The following is a 25,675-nucleotide window of genomic DNA, read 5'->3' on the forward strand; positions in this document are numbered from 1 at the left end:
CTCAAAATGGATAAAGGACCTGAATGTGAGACAGGAAACCATCAAAACCTTAGAGGAGAAAGCAGGAAAAGACCTCTCTGACCTCAGCCGTAGCAATCTCTTACTCGGCACATCCCCAAAGGCAAGGGAATTAAAAGCAAAAGTGAATTACTGGGACCTTATGAAGATAAAAAGCTTCTGCACAGCAAAGGAAACAACCAACAAAACTAAAAGGCAACCAACGGAATGGGAAAAGATATTTGCAAATGACACATCGGACAAAGGGCTAGTATCCAAAATCTATAAAGAGCTCATCAAACTCCACACCCGAAAAACAAATAACCCAGTGAAGAAATGGGCAGAAACCATGAATAGACACTTCTCTAAAGAAGACATCCGGATGGCCAACAGGCACATGAAAAGATGCTCAACGTCGCTCCTTATCAGGGAAATACAAATCAAAACCACATTTAGATATCACCTCACTCCAGTCAGAGTGGGTAAAATGAACAATCAGGAGACTATAGATTCTGGAGAGGACGTAGAGAAACGGGAACCCTCTTGCACTGTTGGTGGGAATGCAAACTGGTGCAACCACTCTGGAAAGCAGTGTGGAGGTTCCTCAGAAAATTAAAAATAGACCTACCCTATGACCCAGCAATAGCACTGCTAGGAATTTACCCAAGGGATACAGGAGTACTGATGCATAGGGGCACTTGTACCCCAATGTTTATAGCATTACTCTCAACAATAGCCAAATTATGGAAAGAGCCTAAATGTCCAACTGATGAATTGATAAAAAATTGTTGTTTATCTTCCAATTACTTTCAAATCCATTCTAATATGACTTCTTTTCCACCAATTCAAAATAACCAGCCTCTCCCTTATTGCTATATCCAAAGAGAAATTTTCCATTCTTATTTAACCTCTCTGAAGCACTTGAAATTGTTGATCTTTTCACCCTTGACATTATCTTCTTAACATCTTTGACACCATCTTCTCTGTTCTAATGTCTTGCTCACTTTTTCCCCAGGCTTAATTTTTAATCATTACCTCCCTTAAAAATAGGTCTTCCTTCAGTCTTATTCTAGTATTCTTATGATTTCATTTAATGTACTCTTCTAAGGGAGCTGTGTTCGTTACTTTGCTTTCAATTATACTTAAATGTTGATGCCTTTCAAATCTATTCTTTCTGATTATACCTTTATCCTGAGCTTTAGACCTTTGTGACTATTAGATGCCTCTATTCTGTTGCCTTACAAACATTTCAAATTCAACAAAGTCAAAAATGAACACATCATTATCCAATCTCCCCCATCCCAAGTCACATTCTCCCCATGTTTCCTATCTTGGATATTGACATCACTATTAGTTTCTTTAAGCCAAAAATGTGGGTATCATTTCAGAACTTTGGGTATCTTTCCAAAATCCTTTTCTTTCTCACCTTCAATATCCAATTAGTCCCTGAATCCTATTGATTTCACTTCAGTGATCTTTTTTAGAGACTATCCCCTTTCCTCTACCCCAACTATCACTACTCTTACTAGGTCATTACATATTGCATTCCCTACAACCGAACTTTTTTTTTTCTGTGTTTCTTCTGTACTATACCTTTACCTGTATGCTTTTTCATATGCTTCAGATCAGTGGTTCTCACAGTGCTCTGAGATTTTCTGATCCATCAACACAAGAATTACTTGGAAACTTGTTTGAAAATCACTTTTTTTTTAGAGAGAAAGAGAGTTCAAGAGCACAGGAAGGGCAGAAAGAGAGGGAGGGAGGGAGAGAGAGACAGAGAGAGACAGGGAGACAGAGATAGAGAACACCAAACAGGCTCCACACTGTCAGCACAGAGCCCAATGTTGGGCTCAATCCCACGAACTGTGAGATCATGACCCGAGCCAAAATCAAGAGTTGAACTCTTGACTGAGTCACCCAGGTACCCCTTGAAAAAACACATTCTTAAACCCCATACCAGACCTACTGAATCAAAGATTCTGGAATTGATCCCAGAAATTTACTAAATTTTGAAGACTACTGATTTAAATCTCATCTGATGTATCATCTGCTCTGGAAAACTACCCTTGACAGTCTAAACATTAATTAGGTACGTTTTCTTTTTTGTTCTTTTTTCATTACAAATTTTATTTAAATTCCAGTTAACATAAACTGTAATATTAGTTTCAGATGTAGAATTTAGTAACTTATCATTTACATACAACGCCTGGTACTCATCAAAATTGTCCCCTTTATACCTATCACATATTTAAACCATCCCCCCACCCAACTCCCCTCTGGTAATCATCAGGTTTTTTTTTCTCTCTGGTTAAGAGTATGTTACTTGGTTTTCCTATTTTCTTTTTCCCCATATATCTATTTGTTTAGCTTCTTAAGTTCTCCATATGAGTGAAATCACATGGTATTTGTCTTTCTCTGACTGATTTATTTCACATAGCATAATGTCTTTTAGCTCCATCCACATTGTTGTAAATGACAAGATTTCATTATTTTTATAGCTGAGTAATATTCATTATATATTATATTCATTTGACACACACACACACACACACACACACACACACACACACATGCACCCACCCACAATATGTTCTTTACCCATTCATTTGTCAATGAACATTTATGCTCTTTCCATAATTTGGCTACTGTTGATAATGCTACTATATACATCCAGGTGCCTGTATCCTTTCAAATTAGTATTTTTGTAATCTTTGGGTAAATACCTAGTAGTGAAATTTCTGGATCATAGGACAGTTCTATTTTCCACTTTTTTTGGAGGAACCTCAATACTGTTTTCCAGAGTGGCTGCACTAGTTTGTATTCCCACCAACAGTGTAACAGAGTTCCTCTTCCACCACATCTTCACCAACACCTGTTATTTCTTGTGTTGTTAATTTTAGCCATTCTGACTGGTTTGAGGTGATAGCTCATTGGAGTTTTGGTTTGTATTTCTCTGATGATGAGTGAGGTTGAGCATTTTTTCATGTGTCTGTTATCAACCTGTATATTTTGATAAAATTTCTTTTCATGTCTTCTGCCCATTTTCAAAGTGGATTATCTGCTTTTTTGTTGTTGAGTCTGATAAGTTCTTTATATATTTTGGACACAAACCATTTATCATATATGTCATTTGCAAATACCTTGTCCCATTCTGCATGTTGACTTTTAGTTTGTTTTCTTCACTGTGAAGCTTTTTATTTTGATGAAGTCTCAATAGTTTATTTTTGCTTTTGATTGTTTTATTTCCAGAGACATATCTAGGAAGAAGCTACTATGGACGATGTCAAGGAGACTGCTGCCTGTGTTCTTCTCTAGCGTTTTGTCTCACATTTAGGTCTTTAATCACTTTTGAATTTATTTTTGTGTATAGTGCAAGAAAGTGGTACAGTTTCATTCTTTGCTTATGTTTATGACATTCTTTGCTGTCCAGTTTTCCCAACATAATTTCTTGAAGAGACTGCATTTTGTCCATTGGATAGTCTTTCTTTGCCAAATATTAATAGACCACATAGTTGTGGGTCCATTTCTCGATTTTCTGTTGTGTTCCATTGATCTATGTATCTGTTTTTTTGTGCCAATAACATACTATTTTGATAAATTCAGCTTTGTAGTGTAACTTGAAGTCAAGAATTGTGATGATTCCAACTTTGCTTTTCTTTGATAAGTTTGGCTGTTTTGGGGGTATTTTGTAGTTCCATATAAATTTTAGGATTGTTTGTTCTAGCTTTGTGGATAATGCTGGTAGTATTTTTATAGAGATTGCATTAAATGTGTAGATTGCTGTGGTTAGTATCTACATTTAACAATATTTGTTCCTCCAATTCATGAGCATGGAATGTTTTTCCATTTCTTTTTGTCATCTTCAATTTCTTCCATCAATATTTTATATTTTTAAGACTACAGATCTCTCACTTCTTTTCTTAGGTTTATTCCTACACATCTTTTTGGTGTATTTGGAAATGGGACTAATTCCTTGATTTCTTTGTGCTGCTTCATTATCAGTGTACCGAGTGCAACAGATTTCTGTACACTGATTTTATACCCTGTGATTTTAATGAATTTGTGTATCAGTTATAGTAACTTTTTGGTGAAGTCTTTCAAGTTTTCTGTATTGACTATCTTGTCATCTACAATTACTGAAAGTTGTACTTATTCCTTGCCAATTTGGATTCCTTTTATTTCTTTTTATTGTCTGATTGCTGAGTCTAAGACTTCCATTACTATCTTAAATAACAGTGGTGAGAGTGCACATCACTATGCTTGTTCCTGACCATAGAGGAAAAGCTCTCAGTTTTTACTCCTTGAGGATGATATTAGCTGTGTTTTGTTTTGTACAAGGCCTTTAGTATGTTGAGGTATGTTCCCTCTAACCCTACTTTGTTGAGGGTTTTTATCATGAATGAATGTTGTACTTTTCAAATGCATTTTCTATATCTATTGAGAGGATCATATGTTTCTTATCTTTTTTTATTAATGTGGTGTATCAAATTGATTGATTTTCAAATACTGAGCCACACTTGAATCCCAAGAATAAATCCAAGTTGATCATGGTGAATGTTTCTTTAAAAAAAATTTTTAATGTTCTTTCTTTTTGAGACAGTGCGAGTAGGGGAGGGGTAGAGAGAAAGGGGGACACAGAATCTGAAGCAGGCTCCAGGCTCATAGTTGTCTGCAGCACAATGCCCAATGCAGGGCACGAAACCACAAACTGTAGGATCATGACCTTAGCTGAAGTCGGACACTCAACTGACTGAGCCACCCAGGCACCCCTGAATATTTCTTTTAATGCACTTTTGGATTTGGTTTGTTAGAATTTTATTTATTTATTTTTCATTTGTTTTCATCAGGATTATTTGTCTATGCTCTTTTTGTAGTGGAGTATTATCTAGTTTTTGTATCAGGGTAATGCTTGTTTCATAGAATGAATTTGGAAGTTTCCTTGCATTTCTGTTTTTTGGAATAGTTTGCAAAGAATAGGTATTAACTCTTCTTTAAAATGTTTGATATAATTCACCTGTGAAACTATGTGGCTCTGAAGATTTTTCATTCCTGGTTCAATTTATTCCCTGATTATTCTGCTCTTTGAGTTTTCATTTCTGTCTGTTTCAGTTTTGTTAGTTCATATGTTTCTAGGAGTTTATCCATTTCTTCTAGGTTGTCAAATTTTTTGGCATATAGTCTTTCATAATATTCTCTTATAATTCTATTTCTCTGGTGTTGGTTGTTTTTCTCCTCTCTCTTAGTTGTAATTTCATTTATCTGTGTATTTTCTCTTTTTGGTATGTGTGTCTAAAGCTTTATAAATTGTATCAATCTTTTCAAAGAAGCAGCACCTTGCTTCATTTGCCTGTTCTGTTTTTTTCTTTTTATTTTAAATGTTATGTGATTTATTTTTACTCTAATATTTATTTTAATTGTTCTGCTAGTTTTAGACTTTATTTGTTGTTCTTTTTCGAGCTCCTTTAGGTGTAAGTTTAGATTGTTTATTTGAGATTTTTTTCTTTCTTCTACTGTTTTATACTTCCCTTTTGCGATAGCTTTTGCTTCATCACAAAGATTTTGGGCTGTCATGTTTTCATTTTCACTTATTTCTATGTATATTTTTTATTTATTTTTTGATTTCCTGGTTGACCCATTTATTGCTTAATAGCATGTTGTTTAACCTCCATATATTTGTGGTCTTTCCAAATTTTTTCTTGTGACTGACTTCAAGTTTCATAAAATTGTGATAAGAGAATTTGTATGATATGGTCTCAATATTTTTCTACTTGTTGATGCATGATTTCTGGCCCAATATGTGTTCTACTCTGGAGAACGTCCCATCTGTACTAAAGAAGAATGTGTATTCTGCTGTTTTATGAGGAAATATTCTGAATATATCTGTTAAATACATCTGGTCCAGCATGTCATTCAAGGCCATTCTTTTCTAGTTGATTTTCTGTTTAGATGATTTCTCCATTAATGTAAGTGGGGTGTTAAAATCCACTAGTATTATTGTATTATTATAAATGAATTCCTTTATGTTTGGTTTAAATTGTTTTGTATGTTTTGGTGTCAGAAGTTGCAGGCATAAATATTTACAGTAGTTATATCTTGTTGGATAATCTCCTTTATTATGATACAGTGCCCTTCTCTTGTGACAGTCTTTGTTTTAATGTCTAGGTTCTGATATAAATAATGCTCCTTCAGGTTTCTTTTGATATCCACTAACATAATGAATGTTTCTATATCCCCTCCTTATCAATCTGTGGTTCTTTAGGTCTAAAATTAGTCTCTTGTAGGAAGATGGTCTTTTTTTTTCTATTTTGACACCCTATGTCTTTGGAGCATTTAGTCCATTTATTCAGAGTATTTATTTATTAATTTAACTTGAGAGAGAGAGAGAGAGAGAGAGAGAGAGAGAGAGAGAGAACAAGTGGGGGAGGGGCAGAGAGAGGGAGAGAGAGAGAATCCCAAGGAGGTACCTCATGACTCTGCATCTGAGGACTACCCTTTGGGCTAATTGTACAGGAGTTGCTCCTGCACCCCAGTTGGGGTTAGAGTAGGAGTGCTCACCTGGGTTATGCTGAGTAAGCCACCTTGTCTGCATTTCCCCATGCAACGGATTACTTCAATAAACAAATCAGACCACACCTGGGTGAAGGTCCAAACACTCCACCACTACAAGCAAGAAAAAGCTTTGTAGATGACTGACCAGTAAGATAGAGCAGCCAAAAGGCAATAAGAGTGCATGCAAAACACTCCAAAAACTCTCCCTGAAGTGCCAGGCCCTGTAGAGTGTATGGCCCTTTTTTAATATAGTAGTACTTGCAGGTGCAGGACATATAACAGGCTATTAAAACATGTAAAAGACATAAACCTACCATAAATGATGAAAAGGAAGAATTCTCCTCAAAAAAAAAATCAAGAAGAAATAACAGCCAGAGAATTGCTCAAAACAGATGTAAATAATATATCTGAACAAAAATTTAGAATAATAGACATAAGACTAATAGCTTGGTTTGAAAAAATATTATAAGACAACAGAGAATCTCTTGCCGCAAAAATCAAAGACCTAAGAAATAGTCAAGGTGAATTAAGAAATGCTATAAGTGAGATGAAAAATAAACTAATACAGTGACAGTGAAGATGGAATAAGCAGAGGAGAGAATATGTGAAATGGAAGATACAATTATGGAAAATGATGAAGCTGAAAATAAGGAAAGGAAATTACTAGATTACGAGAGGATAATTAGAGAGCTAAGTGAGTCCATGAAATTAATTAATATCCATATCATAGGAGTTCTGGGAGAAAAGTGAGAAAAAAGGTCAGAAGGCTTATTTGAACAAATTATAGCTGAGAAGTTCCCTAATCTGGGAAAGGAAACAGACATCCAAGTCCAAGAGACACAGAGAACTCCCTTCAAAATCAACACAAACAGGTCAACACCACAACATATCATAATGACACTGGCAAAATACAAAGGTAAAGAGAGAATTCTGAAAGCAGATAGGGACAAACAGACCTTAACTTATAAGGGTAGACATATAAGGGTACTAGCAGACCTGTCCACTGAAACTTGACAAGACAGAAGGGAGTGGAAGGAAATATTCAATGTGTTGAATAGGAAAAATATGCAGTGAAGAATCCTTTATCCAGCCGGACTGTCATTTAGAATAGAAGGAGAGATAAAGGCTTTCCAATATGAACAAAACCTAAAGGAGTTCATGACCACTAAACCAACACTGAAAGAGATCCTAAGGGAGACTCTGTGAGTGGAAAGACTACAAAGGACCAGAAACATCACCACAAGCACAAAACCTATAGACAATACAATGACACCGAATTTATATATTTCAATAATCATTCTAAATGTAAATGGACTAAATTCCTGAATCAAAAGACATAGGACTTCAGAATGGATAAAATACAAGATTCATTTATATTCTGACTATAAGAGACTAGTTTTCGAATGGAGGACACCTGCAGATTGAAAGTGAGGGGATGGAGAATGATCTATCATGCTACTGGATATCAAAAGACAGCTGCAGTAGCCATACTTATATCTGAAAAACTAGATTTAAAAACAAAGACTGTAACAAGAGATGTAGAAGGACATTATATCATAAGTAAGGGATCTATCCATCAAGAAGAGCTAACAATTATAAATATTTATGCCCCCAATGTGAAACACCCAAATATAGAAATCAATTAATCACAAACATAAAAATGTATATAAAATAAAACCATAATTTTAATTTAATAATTTTATATTTAATATCTTTAATACTCCACTTACATCTAGGTAGAAAATCAATAAAGAAACAATGACTCTGAATGACACATTGGACCAGATGGACTTAAAAGATATGTTGAGAACTTTTCATCCTCAAGCAGCAGAATACACATTCTTCTCAAGTGCACATGGAACATTCACCAAAATAGATCATATACTGGGTCATAAAACAGCCATTTACAAGTATTAAAAAGACTGAGATCATCCCACACATATTTTCAGATCACTATGAAACTTGAAATCAACCACAAGAAAAAATGTGGAAAGTCCTCAAATACACTGAGGTTAAAGAACATCCCATTAAAGAATGACTGGGTCAACCAGGAAATTAAAGAAGAAATTAAAAAATATATGGAAGCAAATGAAAATGAAAACACAACAGTCCAACCCTTTAGGGTGCAGCAAACACAGTCCTAAGAGGAAAATACAGTGCAATCCAGGCCTATCTCAAGAAGAAAGAAACGTCCCAAATACACAACTTACCTTACACCTAAAGGAGTTAAAAAGGTAACATCAAATAAATCCCAAAGCTAGGAGAAGAAGAGAAATAATAAAGACTACAGCAGAAATAAATAACATAGATTAAAAAAAAAACAGAACAGATCAAGATCTGGTTTTTTGAAAGAATAAACAAAATTGATAAACGCATAGCTAGACTTCTCAAAAGAAAAGAGACAGGACCAAAATAGATAAAATCACAAATAAAACAGGAGAGATCACAACCAACAGCACAGAAATACAAAAAAAAAAAATATATGGAATACTATGAAAAATCACTTGCCAACAACCTGGACAATCAGGGGGGAAATGGACAAATTCCTAGACACTCACACACTTTCAAAACTCAAATAGGAAGAAATATAAAATTTGAGGAGACCCATATCCATCAAATAAATTGAATTGGGTATCAAAAATCTCCTGAAAAATAAGAAAGCTGGGACTTCCCAGGCGAATTCCACCAGACATTTAAGGCAGAATTAATACCAGTACTTCTCAAACTATTCCAAAAAAATGGAAGGAAATCTTCCAGGCTCATTCTATGAAGCTAGCATTTCCTTGATTTCCAAGCCAAACAAAGACCCCACTAAAAATAATTACAGGTCAATATCCCTGATGAACATGGATATAAAATTTCTCAACAAGATACTACAAAATTCAACAGTACATTAAAAAAAAATTATTCACCGTGATCAAGTGGGATTCATTCCTGGGCTGCAGGGCTGATTCAATATCCACAAATGAATCATTGTGATACACCACATTATAAAAGAGAGGATAAAAACCATATGATTCTTTCAACAGATGCAGGAAAAGCATTTGACAAAATACATCATCCTTTCTTGATAAAAACCCTCATGAAAGTCATGATAGAAGGAACATGCATTAACATCATAAAAGCCATATATGAAAGGCCCACAGCTAATATCATCCTTAATGGGGAAATCTCTCAGTTTTTCAGGAACACAACAGGGATATCCACTCCCACCACTGTTGTTCAACATAGTGTTGGAAGTCCTAGCATCAGCAATAAGATAACAAAAGAAATAAAAAACACCCAAATTGTCAAAGAAGAAGTCAAACTTTCACTCTTCACAGATGACATGATATTCTACATGGAAAACCTGAAAGACTCCACCAAAAAACTGTTAGAGCTGATAACAGTAATTAAGCAATGTAGCAAGATATAAAATCAATATACAGAAATTGGTCGCACTTCTGAGAAGCCTCCTCACCATGAGCATGGAGGCTGGTGTGGGCCTTGATCTCATGAACCATGAGATAAGGACCTGAGCTGAAATCAAAAGTTGGATACTCAACCAATTGAGCCACCCAGGTGCCACATTCAGAGTAATTATTGATAGGTTTGTTTTTATTGCCGTTTTTCTACTTGTTTTGTCATTGTTTCTGGGGATTTTCTCTGATCCTTATTTCTTTGTCACTTTTGATCTTTCCTTCCCATTCAAAGAGTCCCCTTTAATATTTCTTGCATGGCTTGTTTAGTGGTCAAAAACTCCTTTAGTTTTTGTTTTTTTTCTACTTGTTTTGTCATTGTTTCTGGGGATTTTCTCTGATCCTTATTTCTTTGTCACTTTTGATCTTTCCTTCTCATTCAAAGAGTCCTCTTTAATATTTCTTCCATGGCTGGTTTCGTGGTCAAGAACTCCTTTAGTTTTTGTTTGTCCAGGAAACTTTTTATCTCTCCTTCTATTCTAAATGACAGCGTCACTATATAGACTATTCTTGGCTGCATATTTTTCCCATTCATCACTTTGAATATATCATGCCCTTTTATCTTGCCAAATTTCTTTTGAGTTATATGCAGCTAACCTTAGGGTCTTCTCTTGTAAGTTAGGGACTTATTTTGTCTTGGTCCTTTTAGGATTTTTTTTTGTATAGCTAATATTTTACAAATTTAATTACAATGTATTTTGGTGTTTTCCTGCTTTTGTTGATTTTGATGGAGTTCTCTGTGCTTCCTGGATTTGGATGTTTGTTTCCTCCTTCAGATTCAGAAAGTTTTCTTCTATTATTTGCTCAAATAAAAATTCTGCCCTCTTTTCTCACTCTTCTTCTTCTGGGACTCCTATGATACAAATGTTATTATGTCTGATGTTGTCACTGAGTTCACGAAGTCTATTCTTGTGTTATGTAATTCTTTCTTTTGTTCAGCTTCATTATTAGCTTCTATATGTATTCATTTCTCTGCATTTTCCATCCTTGTGTTCATTACTCTTAGTCTGTTTTGAATCTGTTATTGTGCTTTCAATTTCTGACAGATTTGTAACTCTTATATCTCTGCTTTAACAGCGTCCCTGAAGCCTTCCATTCTTTTACCAAGTCCAGAATTATCCTTGTGATTGATGCTTTAAATTTTCCATTAGGCATATTATTTACATCTGTCTCAATTAGATTTCTGGCTGTGACCTTATCTTTTTGTTTCATTTGGGATGAATTACCCCATCTTGGCATTTTGTCTAAGTTGCTGTCTTCTTCTCTGTGTTAGATAAGCCTGCTATGTTTTCTATTACTGAGAGTAATGGCTTTATGAAGAAGCGGCCATATACTGTCCAGATCCTGGAACTTTAGGGAGTGTCCTTGGTGTGTGCTGCGTGCACACTGCTGCTGTGTTTTGGCTGCTCTATCCTTCAGGCCAATCCTCAGCAGAAGCTCTCCTTCCCTGAATTGGGCAGGGTTTGGACCTTGGCCAGAGTGTGCTGAGTTTTAACTAGGTGTGTACTGGTCTGCTTGTTAAATGAGAACTGATGTTACTTCCACTAGAACTGAAATGTTGTAGAACCCTCTGGTCCAGAGACATAGTGTGCATGGTGTTTTCTGCTGGTCTTCTGGGGAAAGGTCCCAGATTGAGGCAAACTTGACTGAGAAAGGCAGTTCTGGCAGAGCGCAGGTTGTGGGACTTGGTGTAAGTAGGTTAGCCAGGCACTGTCAGCACTGTGCTGTTTACTGAAGGTGATTCTGTGCTTACACTGAAGGGTGGGGAGGCAAATGGTGCTGGCCATCTCCTTTGTCCATGAAGAGTGGTCTTCAGGCTTGATATTCTCAGGGAAGTACTCCCAGAATAGTGAATAATCTCCCCCCTGTGCATCTCAGGTATTTTTCAGATGGCCATTTTCATGCTATCCATGTCTGAGTTGTTTTCCTTCCTTCTCTACAGTAGTAGCTCAGTGCCCTCTAGGCTCTATTCCAACCAAGCCTGCTGACCTTTAAAGTTCCAAACTTTAGGAATGTGTTGTATGCCAGGGCCCTTGCTGGTTTTAGGAGGGTCTTACCATGCTGGTACTGGTGTAGTTTAATCCAAGAAGATCAGTTTCACCAGAGCACAGGGGCATGGAACTTGGAGCAAGCAGGCTAGGCAGCCAGTTTTGGGCTCTGCTCATATACTGAGGAGTGGAGGAAGTATATGGCACCTGCAAGCTCTTTTGTACCCAGAGAGGCATCTCTGTGAACACCACCTCTCACAGATGCACTCCAAGAAGAGTGAACAGTCTCCCCCCATGCATGACTTAGGTGTCTAATGACCTTTAAAACCCCAGTCTTCAAGCACCGCTGGTTACAAGAACTCACAAAAACCAGCCCCTCTAATTTTCCCAACCAGTGGCCTTGGGAAATGTTCTCCTTGTGTGTTATCCTATGTGCTCCACTCTTGTGTTCCTTTCCCTGAAACCAGGGCTTGCTCCCCTCTGAAGCAACTGCAATCTGTTGCTCCCCCAAACTGTGTCTTCACACTTCCTACCTTCTTCAATGTGGCCTCTTTTCTCCCTCTATTGTGCAGTTTGTTATGTTCATCCTCAGATTGATCACTTGTGTGTTCAGAATAATATGATAATTATCTAGTTTTTTTTTTCAAGGGATGAGAGGAGATTTTAGTCCTCCTTCTACCCTGCCATCTTAGTCCCCCTCCCTAGGTAGCCTTTTCTATACCTCTCCAGCATGCTTTAAGAACTCTTATTAACACATAAAACATAGAATTATAATTACCAGTTTATTTGTCTGTCTATAATAATTGCCTGTTTTGTAAAGGTAGGAGCAAGTATTATTTCCTACTGCATCCATAACTTCTAAAATTGTTTCTGCACCAACTAGGCTGCCTGAAAGCATTTACTCAATGAATAAATGAATGGAAGATAATGTGGTCAAGATTATGATCACCCTACATTTTAATATTAGAAACTTAGTATATGAATGGGATTATAACTTAGCCTGTAATAAGATGACAAGAACCTTATCTATGACTGAGATTAATGATCAGTTTTTGGTATGGCACATGTCGCTCTCTAGTCATGTTTAGAAGCTCACATTATAGCCAAGGTTAACTTCAGATCTAGAGAGGGTGAGAAACTCAATATGTATCCAGGGTTAAGGCCAGTATAAGGCTCCATGTGTGATCAATATTAGGCATTTCTTTGGTGAAACTAAGTACCCTATTCTGAAATTGAAAATGAGTGTTTCATAGAGACAAACTCAGGCTGTGACTTTATCCTGGTTAATATTATATTTTAAGTTCTCAAAGAGAAATTAAAAAAAAAAAGAAACAAGTCAGAGGGCTGAAGCAGAGGTGCTACACATCTTTTATCCCTTCAGCTAAGTGTTTCAACTCACCAGGATCAGCAGCCAGTGGCCAACCAGTGCTAGATTCTACCACTCCATGAGCATGCACAGAGTAGGGGCGGCTGGCATTATTCTTGAACACCACAGTTAGAATATCACCAACCTCCCCTCTGAGAAGTGGACCTAAAATATGCAAAAGAAGGAAAAGTCTCATTAGTGGAGTGTTGGAACAAAGGTACTAAAGGAATTAAAGAAAGGACACACAGAGGAGCTCTCTAGAATTAAGGTTTTCAGTCATTAGACTGAAAATCATGACCAGTTCCATTTTTTTTTAATCCAGAAGCCCTTTAACTGATACTGCTACTTACAGGATGAGGATACTTCAACAAGAAAATTGTGGCTCCAATTATCCTTATTTTACCACCCCAAATGTATGTATGTATGTATGTATGTATGTATCTAATCTATCTGTCTATCTATCTATTATCTATAATATCCCAAGGATCTAGGTAATCAGGGCTCTGTGGAATCATTGTCAGTAAGGAGTTTAGCACAGAGTAAAAAAATGTTGGGGTCTCTGTAAGGGCCAATGGGTTTCTTCTCTGTGAGGACAAGAATGAGGAAACTCATTGGCCCATAAAAAGTGAATAAATTGTATGAATAATTAAACTGGGTTCAAGGGTAATACTGATTCCCTGTACAGTGCTTTTCCTATTCTTTCATGTTACTAAGTTCCCCTATCATTAGTATATTTAAAAAATCTATCACTATCAAACATCCCTAGAGAGATTGCTGGAAAAATATGGTTCATGTTACAGCAAAATTAATAAATCCTCCCTTTGATTGCTTATTTTTATGGTTGATTTTTAAAAAAAATATATGACTATTGTTCCATTATATAATAGGGAAAAACTAATTGGAAGAAAAAAAAAGTCCTTATATGGCATGGCATCCTTAGGATCAGCATAAACTTCTAACACAAGGAAGAACTCACCTAATATTCCCAAGTGTTCCTCTGGTCCAGTCCTTGGCCGAGGGATCTTGAATGTACCATCCGTGTATTCTCTGAATACAGCTTTCTTGTATATGGAACCCAGGAGTCCATCCTGGTTGCTCAGGAAAATGTGACCATAACTAGTGGAATCCAAAGAATGGTATCATCACCTGGACTTCGACTCCTTAATTTCACTTATGAGAAAGCTAAGTCAGACCCAACGTCATATCACAAATAGAATCCTTCTAATGTCAGATTTCCCACCATATTGGTCGTATAACTGCAGTAAAGATAGCAGATTTAAGTATATATTAATGTTTTCTTGTTTGCCATAATCCAGATAGGAATTTTTAGTACAATTAATATGGCCAGAACACTGGAATAAGAATCAGAAGCCCTGGGCTTAACTCCAGTCTTAGTGATTTCTCAGATGGAATCAGTTTGACAAAAGGACAAGGTACAAGGTGCAAGGAGAGTACTAACTTTTGCTGCTGCTGCTGCTGCTGGAGAGTAAGGAATGGGAAGAGGTAAGGAGGAAATGGAATTTTACAGATTCCTCCTTAAGGGATGCTTTCTGGTTTACAAATACCTTATTATTCATTTTATCATTTGACATTTACAATAAGATAATGAGATAGGTAGAGGTGTAATCAGTGGTCCAGAGGTGACAGAACTTATCTTCATTTATACTGTCAGCCAGAAGGTATCAAGGGATCATGCACTTGGATTCAAGTTTGCCGCTTCCTCCTTATCTCTTTCTAGTCAATTTCTTTTAACTGTATCACGTCACTTTAAAGGTGAGTAAACTAAGGCCCAAGGAAGAAAATTCACTTTTTCTAGGTTTCAGAACAACTTAGCAAGGAAATGTCAACAATCAACAACCAACATAAAAGGCAAGAATTGCTAAATTGTTGTGAGAGCACCAAAATTGTAGTGGAAATTGATAAACTGTATTTCAGTTTCTGTTCTCCTCTGCTTCCTTGTAATGATAGAATCACCTAGATTGAGCTGAGCACATGGCCACCTAACCATAGATTATATTTTCCAGGCTTTATTTATTTATTTTTACTATAGTTGACACACCATGTTACATTAGCTTCATGTGTACAACTTAGTGATTTGATAAATGTATATATTTGTGCTGTTTACCACAAGTGTAGTTACTGTCTGTCCCAATACATCTTTATTACAAAATCATTGACAATATTTCACATGCTGTGCTTTTTATTCCATAACTTACTTATTCCTTAACTGGAAGCTTGTACATCACCCTCCCCTTCATTCATTTTGTCCAACCATCTACCACCTCCAAGTCCCAAACTTTCTTGCAGCTAGGTATGGCCACATTAATAAGTTCTTGATAATGGATTATGAGAGAAAGTGATGTCTACAACTTTTAGGTCATTGTCTTATAGACAGTGATGCTTGCCTTGGACTGCTTTCTCCTTTTGTGATAGCTGGGAATCTCTACAACAAAAATCGGCATCTTAGTTACAGAGATGAAAGAATGTATTACGAGTGATTAGTTTAACTACTGGTTCTGGTATGTTCATATTTATACTAGTATGTGAGCAGGAAATAAAATTATAACTCACGTAAGGCACTCTATGTTGAGCTTTTTCTGCTATACAGCTTAGCCTGTAGCTTAATGGCATTTTGTCAAGTGATGGGTAAGCTTGGGGTGTCTAGTCTTTTGAGTGATACCTCTACAAAATTTAACTTCTGGTATAGGTACTACTAGCTACCAGAAGAAAAGAGACAAAGATTAAGAGCATGAAGGTGTGGATAAGATCTTTTACTTCGGACCTACAGCATTGCAACATAGAAGAAGTGCTGAGTTCCAGCTTATCTGCATTCCACCACCATTTCCAGATTTCCTGGTATCTTATTATGTGACCTTAGATAAGTCCTCTTCTCAGAATTTCAGTATCCTCCTTATTGGTAAAATGATGCAGAGTCTCTGAAAGTGTGATATCTTATTTTCTGAAGTCTTACCTGTCCTTCTCAGACTGGTTGTGCCATTCCAGTTCCCAGCTCCTGTCAGGGCAATAGTCCCACTCCACCTCTTCTGCCATGATGTAGTAGATTCTTGCAGCCTGGTATCGATGATGATAGTCAGGTTGGTGGCCAGGACACTGGGAGACATTATAGATTGCCTTCATCCCTGATTCTCTATGGCTGCCTGCCTGGCAGTAAATCTCAAATATCCCTAAAGAAAGAACAGAGAGCAAAACCTGAATCTGAATATCCCTGCATAGCGCCTGGGGGATTCCCTGCCTCTCTCTAGGAATACTGCAGAGAGTGTGTAGTTTCAAATAAGGTTCTTTTATGCATTGGATAAAATATTATTATTATTTTTAAAGTTTATTTATTTTTGATAGAGAGAGGGGAGACAGAGAGAGAACAAGCAGGGGAGGGGCAGAGAGAGTGAAAGGGAGACACAAAATCCAAAACAGGTTCCTGGCTCAGAGCCTGACATGGGGCTTGAACCCAAGAACCTGAGCCATCTAGGCACCCCACAGATTATTATAAGTGTATTGAGAGCAATGAGCACGGAGGTTAAGAAGCTCTGCTTGCAAAACTACCATTGTTTAGGTTTAAAACTAAACTCTGCCTCCAGGATGGACAACTTTTCTCTGTTAACCCAGGGCTTTCCCAGTTTTAGCACTGAAAGTCCCATACTCTGTGAAGAATCCTCAGTTCTGAGCAAAGTGGGATAGTTGGTGACCCTATCTGACATTTATTAGCTATATAACTTGAAGTAAGTTAAGCCTCTGTATGTTTCAGAGGTACAATGGGAGTCATTTTACTTATTTCACTGGGCTGTTTTAGAATTAAACATAATGTTTACACATTTCTTAGCATAACGCATAGTAAATTTTAATAAGTAAAGTTATAAATAAGAAAATAAAATTGTAATAATTATTATTCCAAACAATTCATTGACCAGTGTCTCTATTTTCTACCAAGTACCAAAGAAATAAAGGTGGGCTTAAATAGAATCCCCCAAAACAAACAAACAAACAAACAAACAAACAAACAATAAACTTGGCTATAGGGATGCTTATATCAGAGGGCTTTGGATTGGCCTTACCTAGGTTTTTATAATAAAAGGTTTGGATACCAGGCTTAAATGTGAGAGTTGTAGAGCTGCCTGGAACTGATATCAAGCTCCAGTCTTTCTACGTCAAGAACATTAAGGCTTATAGAATGTTAATCAGGAGAAAATGACTTTCTTAGAACATTTTTTTTTCATCATTCCTTCCCTTGCTGTCCACTACCTATCCCATCACTACAAATTCTTTTTTCCTGGCTTTCAAAGGCCTCTATGAGGTGGCTCCAGACTATGATCCAGTCCCAAATGCAACTAGTGATCCAACTAAAGCTGTCCCTGACATCCCTTATCACATATCTCATTTCTATCTTGGAATTTTCGCTCATGTTGTTACTCCCTCCCTAGAATGTACTCACCCACCCCTCCCCAAAATACCTAAGAGAGCTCACTCATTTTCCAAGACCCAACTCATGTTTCATTTCTTCTAGAAATCTCTCCATGACTATTCTGGCCCACAATGACCTCTACATTCTTGGCCTCTCTATTTTTAACTCATTTTATATCTAAATCACATGGTTAAGGACTAAGTGCTCCTCTCTTTACGAAAGAGTTTTTCACTCATTTATATACTTCTTGAAAGAATCTACTCTTTTCTTTCCACAACTACTCCCCAACTCTTCTCTGTCCCCTACCGTCCCACATCTATTCCATCAGTAAATCTTATCAGCTATTCCTCAAAAATTACCCTTCCATTTTCACCCTCACTCCCCTAGTCAAAACCACCATCATCTATCACATGGAAAACCTCAGTAGTATTCCAAATTTCTTCTCTGCTTCTTCCCCTTCCTTCTTCAACCATTCTTCACATAGGATTCGAGGCTCTCCTTAACGAATATTATTCAGAACACATTGCTCCAATACTTTAAATGCTTCCTTTATACTAAGAATGCAATCCAACCTCCTAAGTATAGTCTATAAGACCCTACATAATATGAATCTTGCCAGCCTGATATAATGTCAATCACTTTCCTAGCTTACTACAATCCAATGGTACTGACCTTTCTGACCCTTGAAAATCCATGCTTCTTCCCAGTTTAGGACATTTTCACTTGCTTATCCCTCTGTTTGAAATATTCTGCTCAGAAAACTTTATATAGCTCTTTTCTCCTCATTATTTAGGCGTTAGCTTAAATATCACATTCTCAAAGATGTCTTCCTGATCATCCTGTCTAAAGTAATGATGCTCCTATCATTTTATCACATCACTGTATTTTATTTCCTTCATGACATATATCCCAATCTAAATTTATTTTATTGTTTTATGTAGGTTTTGATGTGTTTATTTTGGATCTTTCCTGAGAATAAGAATCATTGTCTTTTCACCTTTATTCCCCAGTGTTAACACATTGAAAATGTGTGATAAATACGCTTGAGTAAATAAATGTATGTGCAGATGAATGCATATATAAACATATATGCTGCCCAAAGTCATAGATCAGAGGTTGGTGTGGAGAAGAAAGTCTGATGATCACTGAAAGGAATGAAACAAATAGAAGACATTCTAGGAAGTCATGTGACTTTGGACTGGTACATCATCTAAATTTTTTTCATATGAACATTGTTATCCAAGCCACTTTTTCAGTACTCCTCTGTCCTTGGAATCTGAGCCTCCTCCTAACTCTTTGACCACTTATTTGCTGGTTCCTTACTTTGACTTCTCTTCTCCTTCTTGGCTCTTAAATGTTGATTTCTGCTTTAAGTTTTCTTTCCTATCACTTTACATGCTTATGGACATGAACAATGAGACCATTCAAATTTTCTCCCCAAACTTTACATTTCTACCCCTAACTACCTACTGTGAAATCCACATCACCTGTATTTCATGAGGAACGTAAAGCTCAACATGCCTTAAAATGAGTACTATCTCTGCAAACCTTATTACTCTGCCCTTGTTTCTGTATTTGCTCATTTGGTTAATGGTGCCACAAAACGTATAATATATAGGCTAGAAACCTTGGGTGTCTTTTATTCTTACTCAGCCCCTCAGAAAAGTTCTGTATTTTCTCTGTCAAATGTCCCTTAACTGTAACCCTTCTTTCCATGTTGCTTCCACCCATTGGTAGCCTCTTATCACCTCTTGCAATAGCCTCCTACTTTACATCACTTAAGCCTTACTTCTCAGTATTCCTTCACAGGGCTGATAGTAACATTTTGCATGGGATTATTCTTTATTGTTTAAGACTGTCCTACATATTGCATAAAGTTTTAGCATCTCTGACTCCCATTTTCTAAATAATAATATGACCCCCTCCATATCCCCTGTCATTGTGACAACTAAAAGCACCTCCAAACATTTCCAAACACTTTTTAGCATACTGCCTTGAGTTGAACGTCACTGAATAAAACCAATTTATGTAACCTTTCTCAGGCAGATGCTTCTACCAAGTCACTATCATAAGCTTCCTGCTGCCTATAATAATGCTCCCTTCACCACTCATCCCCTTTCTTTGCTGGGTGACAGTTTACTCATACTTAAATGCTCAGTTTGAAGGCCTGATTCTCTAGGAAAGCTTTATTCTACAAGTCAGACAGAATTTGTTATAGCTTGCTGTGTATTACCATAGCTCTTGGGACAATGGTATCATCATTTCCATTTCACAATAACTATGATCTGCCTAATTCATCTTCTTATCCCTATATCTAGACCAGTAAGTGGAAGAAAACATATTAATCATGTTTTGTGAAAATGTAATTGTAAAATAAAAGGAAAATAAGATGTGAAGACTAAAAATTAAGGAAAAACAGAGAGGAAGACATAGAGAAATAAAAGATACATACAGATTGAAAGAAAAAGGGTAAAGAAGAAAACAGGAAGAAGGAGAAAGAAAAGACATAAATAAAAGAGAAAGAAAGAAACATGAATAAAAAGGGGGGAGTAATGGGAAAGAAGGAAAGTCAAAAAAGAAGGGGAAAACAAAGGAAGAAAGAAAAGTTGAAAAAAGGTGAAAAGAAAGGGAAGGAAAGGAAAAAAGAGAAAGAAAAAAGAAGAAAGAAGAGAGATAAAAAGAATGGAAGAAAAAAAAGAAAAATAAGAGACAGAAAGTAAGATACATAAAAATAGATGGGAGTAAAAGAAGGAAAGAATGAACAAATGAAGAGGGATAAGAAATGAGAGATAAAAAGACATAAGAAAGGAAACAATAAAACTAAAAGGCAGACTACAGAATGGAAGAAGATATTTGTAAATGACGTCTGATAAAGGATCAGTAGCCAATATCTTATAAATAACATATCAAATTCAAAACCCTACAAAATAAATAATCAAGTTAAAAATGGGCAGAAGACATGAACATACATTTTTCCAAAGAAGACATCCAGATGGCTAACAGACACATGAAAAGATGCTCAACATCACTCATCATCACTCATCATCAGGGAAATACAAATCAAAACCACGATGAGATGACACCACACACCTGTCAGAATGGCTAAAATTAACAACACAGGAAACTACAGATATTGGTGAGGGTGTGGAGAAAGGGAAACCCTCTTGCACCATTGGTGGGAATGCACTGGCACAATCACTCTGGAAAACAATATGGAAGTTACTCAAAAAGTTAAAAATAGAACTACCTTATGACACAGCAATTGCACTATTTGCCCAAAAGATACAAAAATACAGATTTGAAGGGTCACATGCACCCCGATGTTTACAGCAGCGTCAATAATAGCTAAATGATGGAGAGAGCTCAAATGTCCACCGACTGATGAATAAAGAAGATATATCCATATATAGTATTATAACATATATATGTAATACATATATAATATGTATTTTAATAAATAATATAATATATAATATTATATATTATATATAGTGGAATATTACTCAACCAATAGTGATATCTTGCTATTTGCAACAATGTGTATGGAGCTAGAGTGTATCATGCTAAGTGAAATAAGTCAGCTAGAGAATATACATGTATATTTATATCATCTTTATGCATTCATCAGTCGATGGACATTTGGGCTCTCTCCATAGTTTGGCTATTGTTAATAATGCTGCTCTAAACTTCGGAGTGCATGTGACCCTTCAGATCTGTACTTTTATATAATTTGGGCAAATACCTAACAGTGCAATTCCTGGTCATAGGGTTGTTCTATTTTTAATGTTTTGAGTAACTTCCATACTATTCTCCAGAGCGGCTGCACCAGTTTGCATTCCCACCAATGGTGCAAGAGTGTTCTGCTCTCTTCACATCCTCATCAATAGCTGTTGTTTCTTGAGTTGTTAATTTTAGCCATTCTGACAGATGTGAGGTGATATGTCATCAAGGTTTTGATTTGCATTTCCCTGTTGATGAGTGATGTTGAGCATCTTTTCATGTGTCTGTTAGCCATCTGGATGTCTTCTTTGGAAAAATGTATGTTCATGTCTTCTGCCCATTTCTTAGCTGGGTCATTTTGTGTGTGTTTTTTGAGTTTAATATGTTTTTTATAGATTTTGGACACCAGCCCTTTATCATGTATGTCACCTGCAAATATCTTCTCCCATTCTGTAGGCTGCCTTTAAGATTCCTTCACTGTTCAGAAGCTTTTTATCTTGATTAGGTCCCAATACTTCATGTTTGCTTTTGTTTACCTTGCCTTTAGTGACATTTCTAGTAAGAATTGCTCGGGCTAAGAAAAAAGGCCTCTGGTCAAAATCCTCTAGGAATTTGATGGTTAATGTTTCCTATATTAAACTGTATTTTTTTCAATATGATATTATTTGTTATTAACATGAAGCATGTGGTTGAATATTGTTTACTGTTAAATATTTTTATTTAAATAGAATAATTAGAATTTTTATTATTAAATATTTGAAGTAAAAAAGATAAGAAAAACAAAAAGAGAGGATAGGTGAGGAAGAGGAGAAATGAGAAACGGCAGGAAAAAGGGGCAGTGGAAAGAAAACAATTTTTCAAAAGGAGGGAATAGAGGAATGATGAATAAAGAAAGCTCCAATGATGAAGGAAAGGAAAGACACCCTGAAGGACAGGGCAATAATAAATAATGAATTCTTCTCTTTGTTGCTGAGAAATCTAACATGAATTGGGTGGAAATAAGACATTACAAGCCCTAGCTTTTTATCTTCCAGTTTCCCTGTCTATTAAAATTCCAGTATCATTAGTTGTATTGGAAGAGATGAGGTATGCAAGGTAATATTTTAAATACAATTGTTCATTTTTATTAAATGTAATCTTATTTAAATTTAAAGTAAATAAAAGAGGATTAAAAATCACCAATAAACCCACAGGAATCAAACACTCTTAACCTTTTGCTGCATTTTTTCTGGGGATTTGTTTTTCTAGTTTGTTAAACATAACTGTAAGCCTCCAGTACACAAAATGTTGAATCTTCATGGTGGTGTTTTTAAGGCATCTGCAAAGTTACTTAATTACATATGTATATTTACCAATCCCCATTGCTACTACTTCCTCTAGAATTTCAAAGCCAAATTCTAGTGCTGGCTTTTCCATGAACTCAGTATTTTTTTCTTGGGCTTGGAGAGCTATTCCCAACGGTCTCTCTCAATCTTCATTGGATATCAAGCCCCCAGGGAAAGAATGAAGGAAACTTCAGATTCAAGAGATCATATAGGAGTAAGAATTAATAGAACTTGACAGGGAAAGGGTAAGACAGTAAGAAAAAAAATAAAGCCAAGGTATTTAACCTGAGTAAATCATCACCCCCTCCATCCAGGTCTCTGTCTTTCCTCTCAGTAAAGTAACTAAATTGAGATTATCTCAAAATGTTCTACCACTTCCAACAATTTATTACTCATTAATTATTCATAAAGAAAAAAGAGTTTGAAAGATCTGGAAAATGCAAAGGTAAAAAGAGTCTGGGCTTTTGCTAATATTTAAGGGATATTGGACCAAGAGTAACCTTTCAAGTCTTTAATAAACCCATTCACTCCCTCTCCCCCCATATCACCAATTATAATGTTTTTAAACCATCTACAGCAACCCTCCTTGGGACTCCTTTTGTGTGGGTACAAAAATAATTTCATTTATCCAAAGTAAGAGTAAACATAGGGACACATATAAACTTGGCTGAGGAGCCTGGCTAATTTTGCAGGAAGGAGAGTAAACATAGGGTTTGATTTTGGGATCAAGGCTAGCGAGGAGGGTCTTTTTTCTTCCCCTTCACCTTTTGCTTCTTTGACTTCTCTGCCTGCCTTCCTTGTTTCTTCCTTCCTTCCTTCCTTCCTTCTTACCTTCCTGGAAAGTCTTTTCATTTACAATTTTTCCACCCTAGGCCTTACTACAAACATTTGTGTCTGTTGTTTTTTTTCATCTCCATAAACCATTGTTTCTGATTTTCTAACACCATCTCTCCTTAACCAAGAAAGTATCCCAGGTAGATGGCCAGCAATGAAGTTCCAAGAAGTCTGAGGAGACCAGCTTTATGTCAAATGTTTTTCAAATGTAGTGCCAGAATGAAATTATTAAATTGTCAAGGAGACTTGTTTGGTTTAGGATTTTTTTTTTCCAAACACTAATGGAATTTACACAACTAAAATAAAAGTTTAGTGGAGACTGTATGGAACTCACAAATTTTTCTGAAAACGCTATTGCCACCTACTGCCTAAAAAAAAATTATACACACTACAAACTGCAAAGAAAAAGTACTATTGCATTATACAATGTCAGACATAGATGGAATCTAAAGAAATACTCTTGAAAACTAAGAACAATCAGAGGGTTGATGGGGGGTGGTAAAGAGGGGAGAGTGGGTCGTGGGTATTGAGGAGGGCACCTGTTGGGATGAGCACTGGGTGTTGTATGGAAACCAATTAGACAATAAATTCCATATTAAAAAAAAGAAATATTATAGCTAATTTTCTTTATGAAAGAAAGATATGGAAATGAGGGAAAGTGGTAGACAAAGAGAGGGAAGGGGAGGGGCATGAGCAATGGGAGAGAGAGGGAGGGAGAGAAAGGAAAGGAAAGAGGGAGGAAAAAGGGAAGATGGGAAAGGAAAGGGAGGGAGGAAGGGAGGGGGCGGGACAGAGAAAGAAAAGAATGATGAAATGCAGCCACAGGGTGGGGGTTGGTTATACCACAATTAAATAGCAAATTAATTAAATACCTTAGGCTAAAAGGTTTTATGTTCTGATTCCTGGGCTGAAATTGTTACAGCACACCCCACCCCACTCCCACCAGAAGTTTGCACAAATCCTCATAGAATATCAGAGTTAAAAGCACTTTATAGATAGGTACATCTTGTGGACCTCCCTCACAATGCAAGGATTTTAGCTATAAAATCTCTATATAGCTATGGGACTACACAGTTAAGTCCACCCTCTACCCATATAAGAATTGCCCTGTTGTTGGGCAGTATCCATATTTCTTTGCTGTTGTTCCAGAAAAGAATTTCCTTAGCTCTTTACTTTTTGCCTACAGCTAAGAAAAATCCAAATAACCAGAACAGAGTGCACATTGAGGAGAGAGGAGATAAGAGTGTTTTGAAAACTTCCCATGAACCTTTAACTTGTCCTCTTTTCTCTTCACCTTCCCCCCTCACCCAGCACCATACCCAACAGAGCCTCTCAGCCTAGAGACAGCTGTTGAGTCACTTACCAGGGTTTTCAGGCTGCATGATGGCCATGACAAAGGTATGAGGAAAGAGCATGGCTGCACTCTTCCTCATGCCCTGAAGCTGCACAGTGTTGCCCTGGAACATGACCCCATGTACATCAGTCTCTGTGCCCAAGCCAAGCAGGTGCCAGGCCACTGTGTCACCCTTGCACATGTCCAGCCTGGGCAGGTTAGAGAACAGAAACCCATTAATGGCTGGAAAACAAAAACACAACACAAAACAGAAAGATGAGAACAGATTCTTCAAGCACTGGCCAGGAGCATAGCATCAGTTCTGTACTATGGTTACCCACAATTTGAAATGTTGGATTCATCCTCAACTTCTCTGCCTTCTTCCCTAAGCCACTTTAGTTCTACTTATGAATATCTGCCTCCTTGGGATGAGGGCCCAGCTGTCCTTTCTGAACTCACCCCCTGTAACTCCTATATCACACTTCACGTTCTTGCAAAACTGAAATTCTTTCCACTACAACTCTTTCACACACACACACACACACACACACACACACACACACAGATACCAGTGTCTATTATTCCCACTCTTTTGAAACTCTCCTCCGTTGGCTTCTGTGACACCACACTTCCCTGGTTTTCTTACAACCTCTCTGATTGTTTCTTTTTCATCTTGTTCTTGTTCTTC

General features: G+C 36.7%; 1 protein-coding gene across 7 annotated transcripts in view; it reads right to left on the bottom strand.

Annotated features, from left to right (window-relative positions):
- The window catches only part of HEPH (hephaestin), an 89,858-nt gene that overhangs the window by 28,123 nt on the left and 36,060 nt on the right, over positions 1-25,675 (bottom strand). For all 7 annotated transcript variants that reach the window (XM_081793657.1, XM_081793655.1, XM_081793654.1 and 4 more), the window contains 4 exons: positions 25,018-25,230; positions 16,330-16,543; positions 14,335-14,474; positions 13,392-13,523 (listed from right to left, as the gene is read on the bottom strand). In XM_081793657.1, the coding sequence (XP_081649783.1) occupies positions 13,392-13,523; positions 14,335-14,474; positions 16,330-16,543; positions 25,018-25,230 (699 nt within the window). The remainder of the gene's footprint in view (positions 1-13,391; positions 13,524-14,334; positions 14,475-16,329; positions 16,544-25,017; positions 25,231-25,675) is intronic.

Source organism: Panthera onca, chromosome X (assembly GCF_046562875.1).
Source record: "Panthera onca isolate mPanOnc1 chromosome X, mPanOnc1 haplotype 2, whole genome shotgun sequence".
Taxonomy (NCBI): domain Eukaryota; kingdom Metazoa; phylum Chordata; class Mammalia; order Carnivora; family Felidae; genus Panthera; species Panthera onca.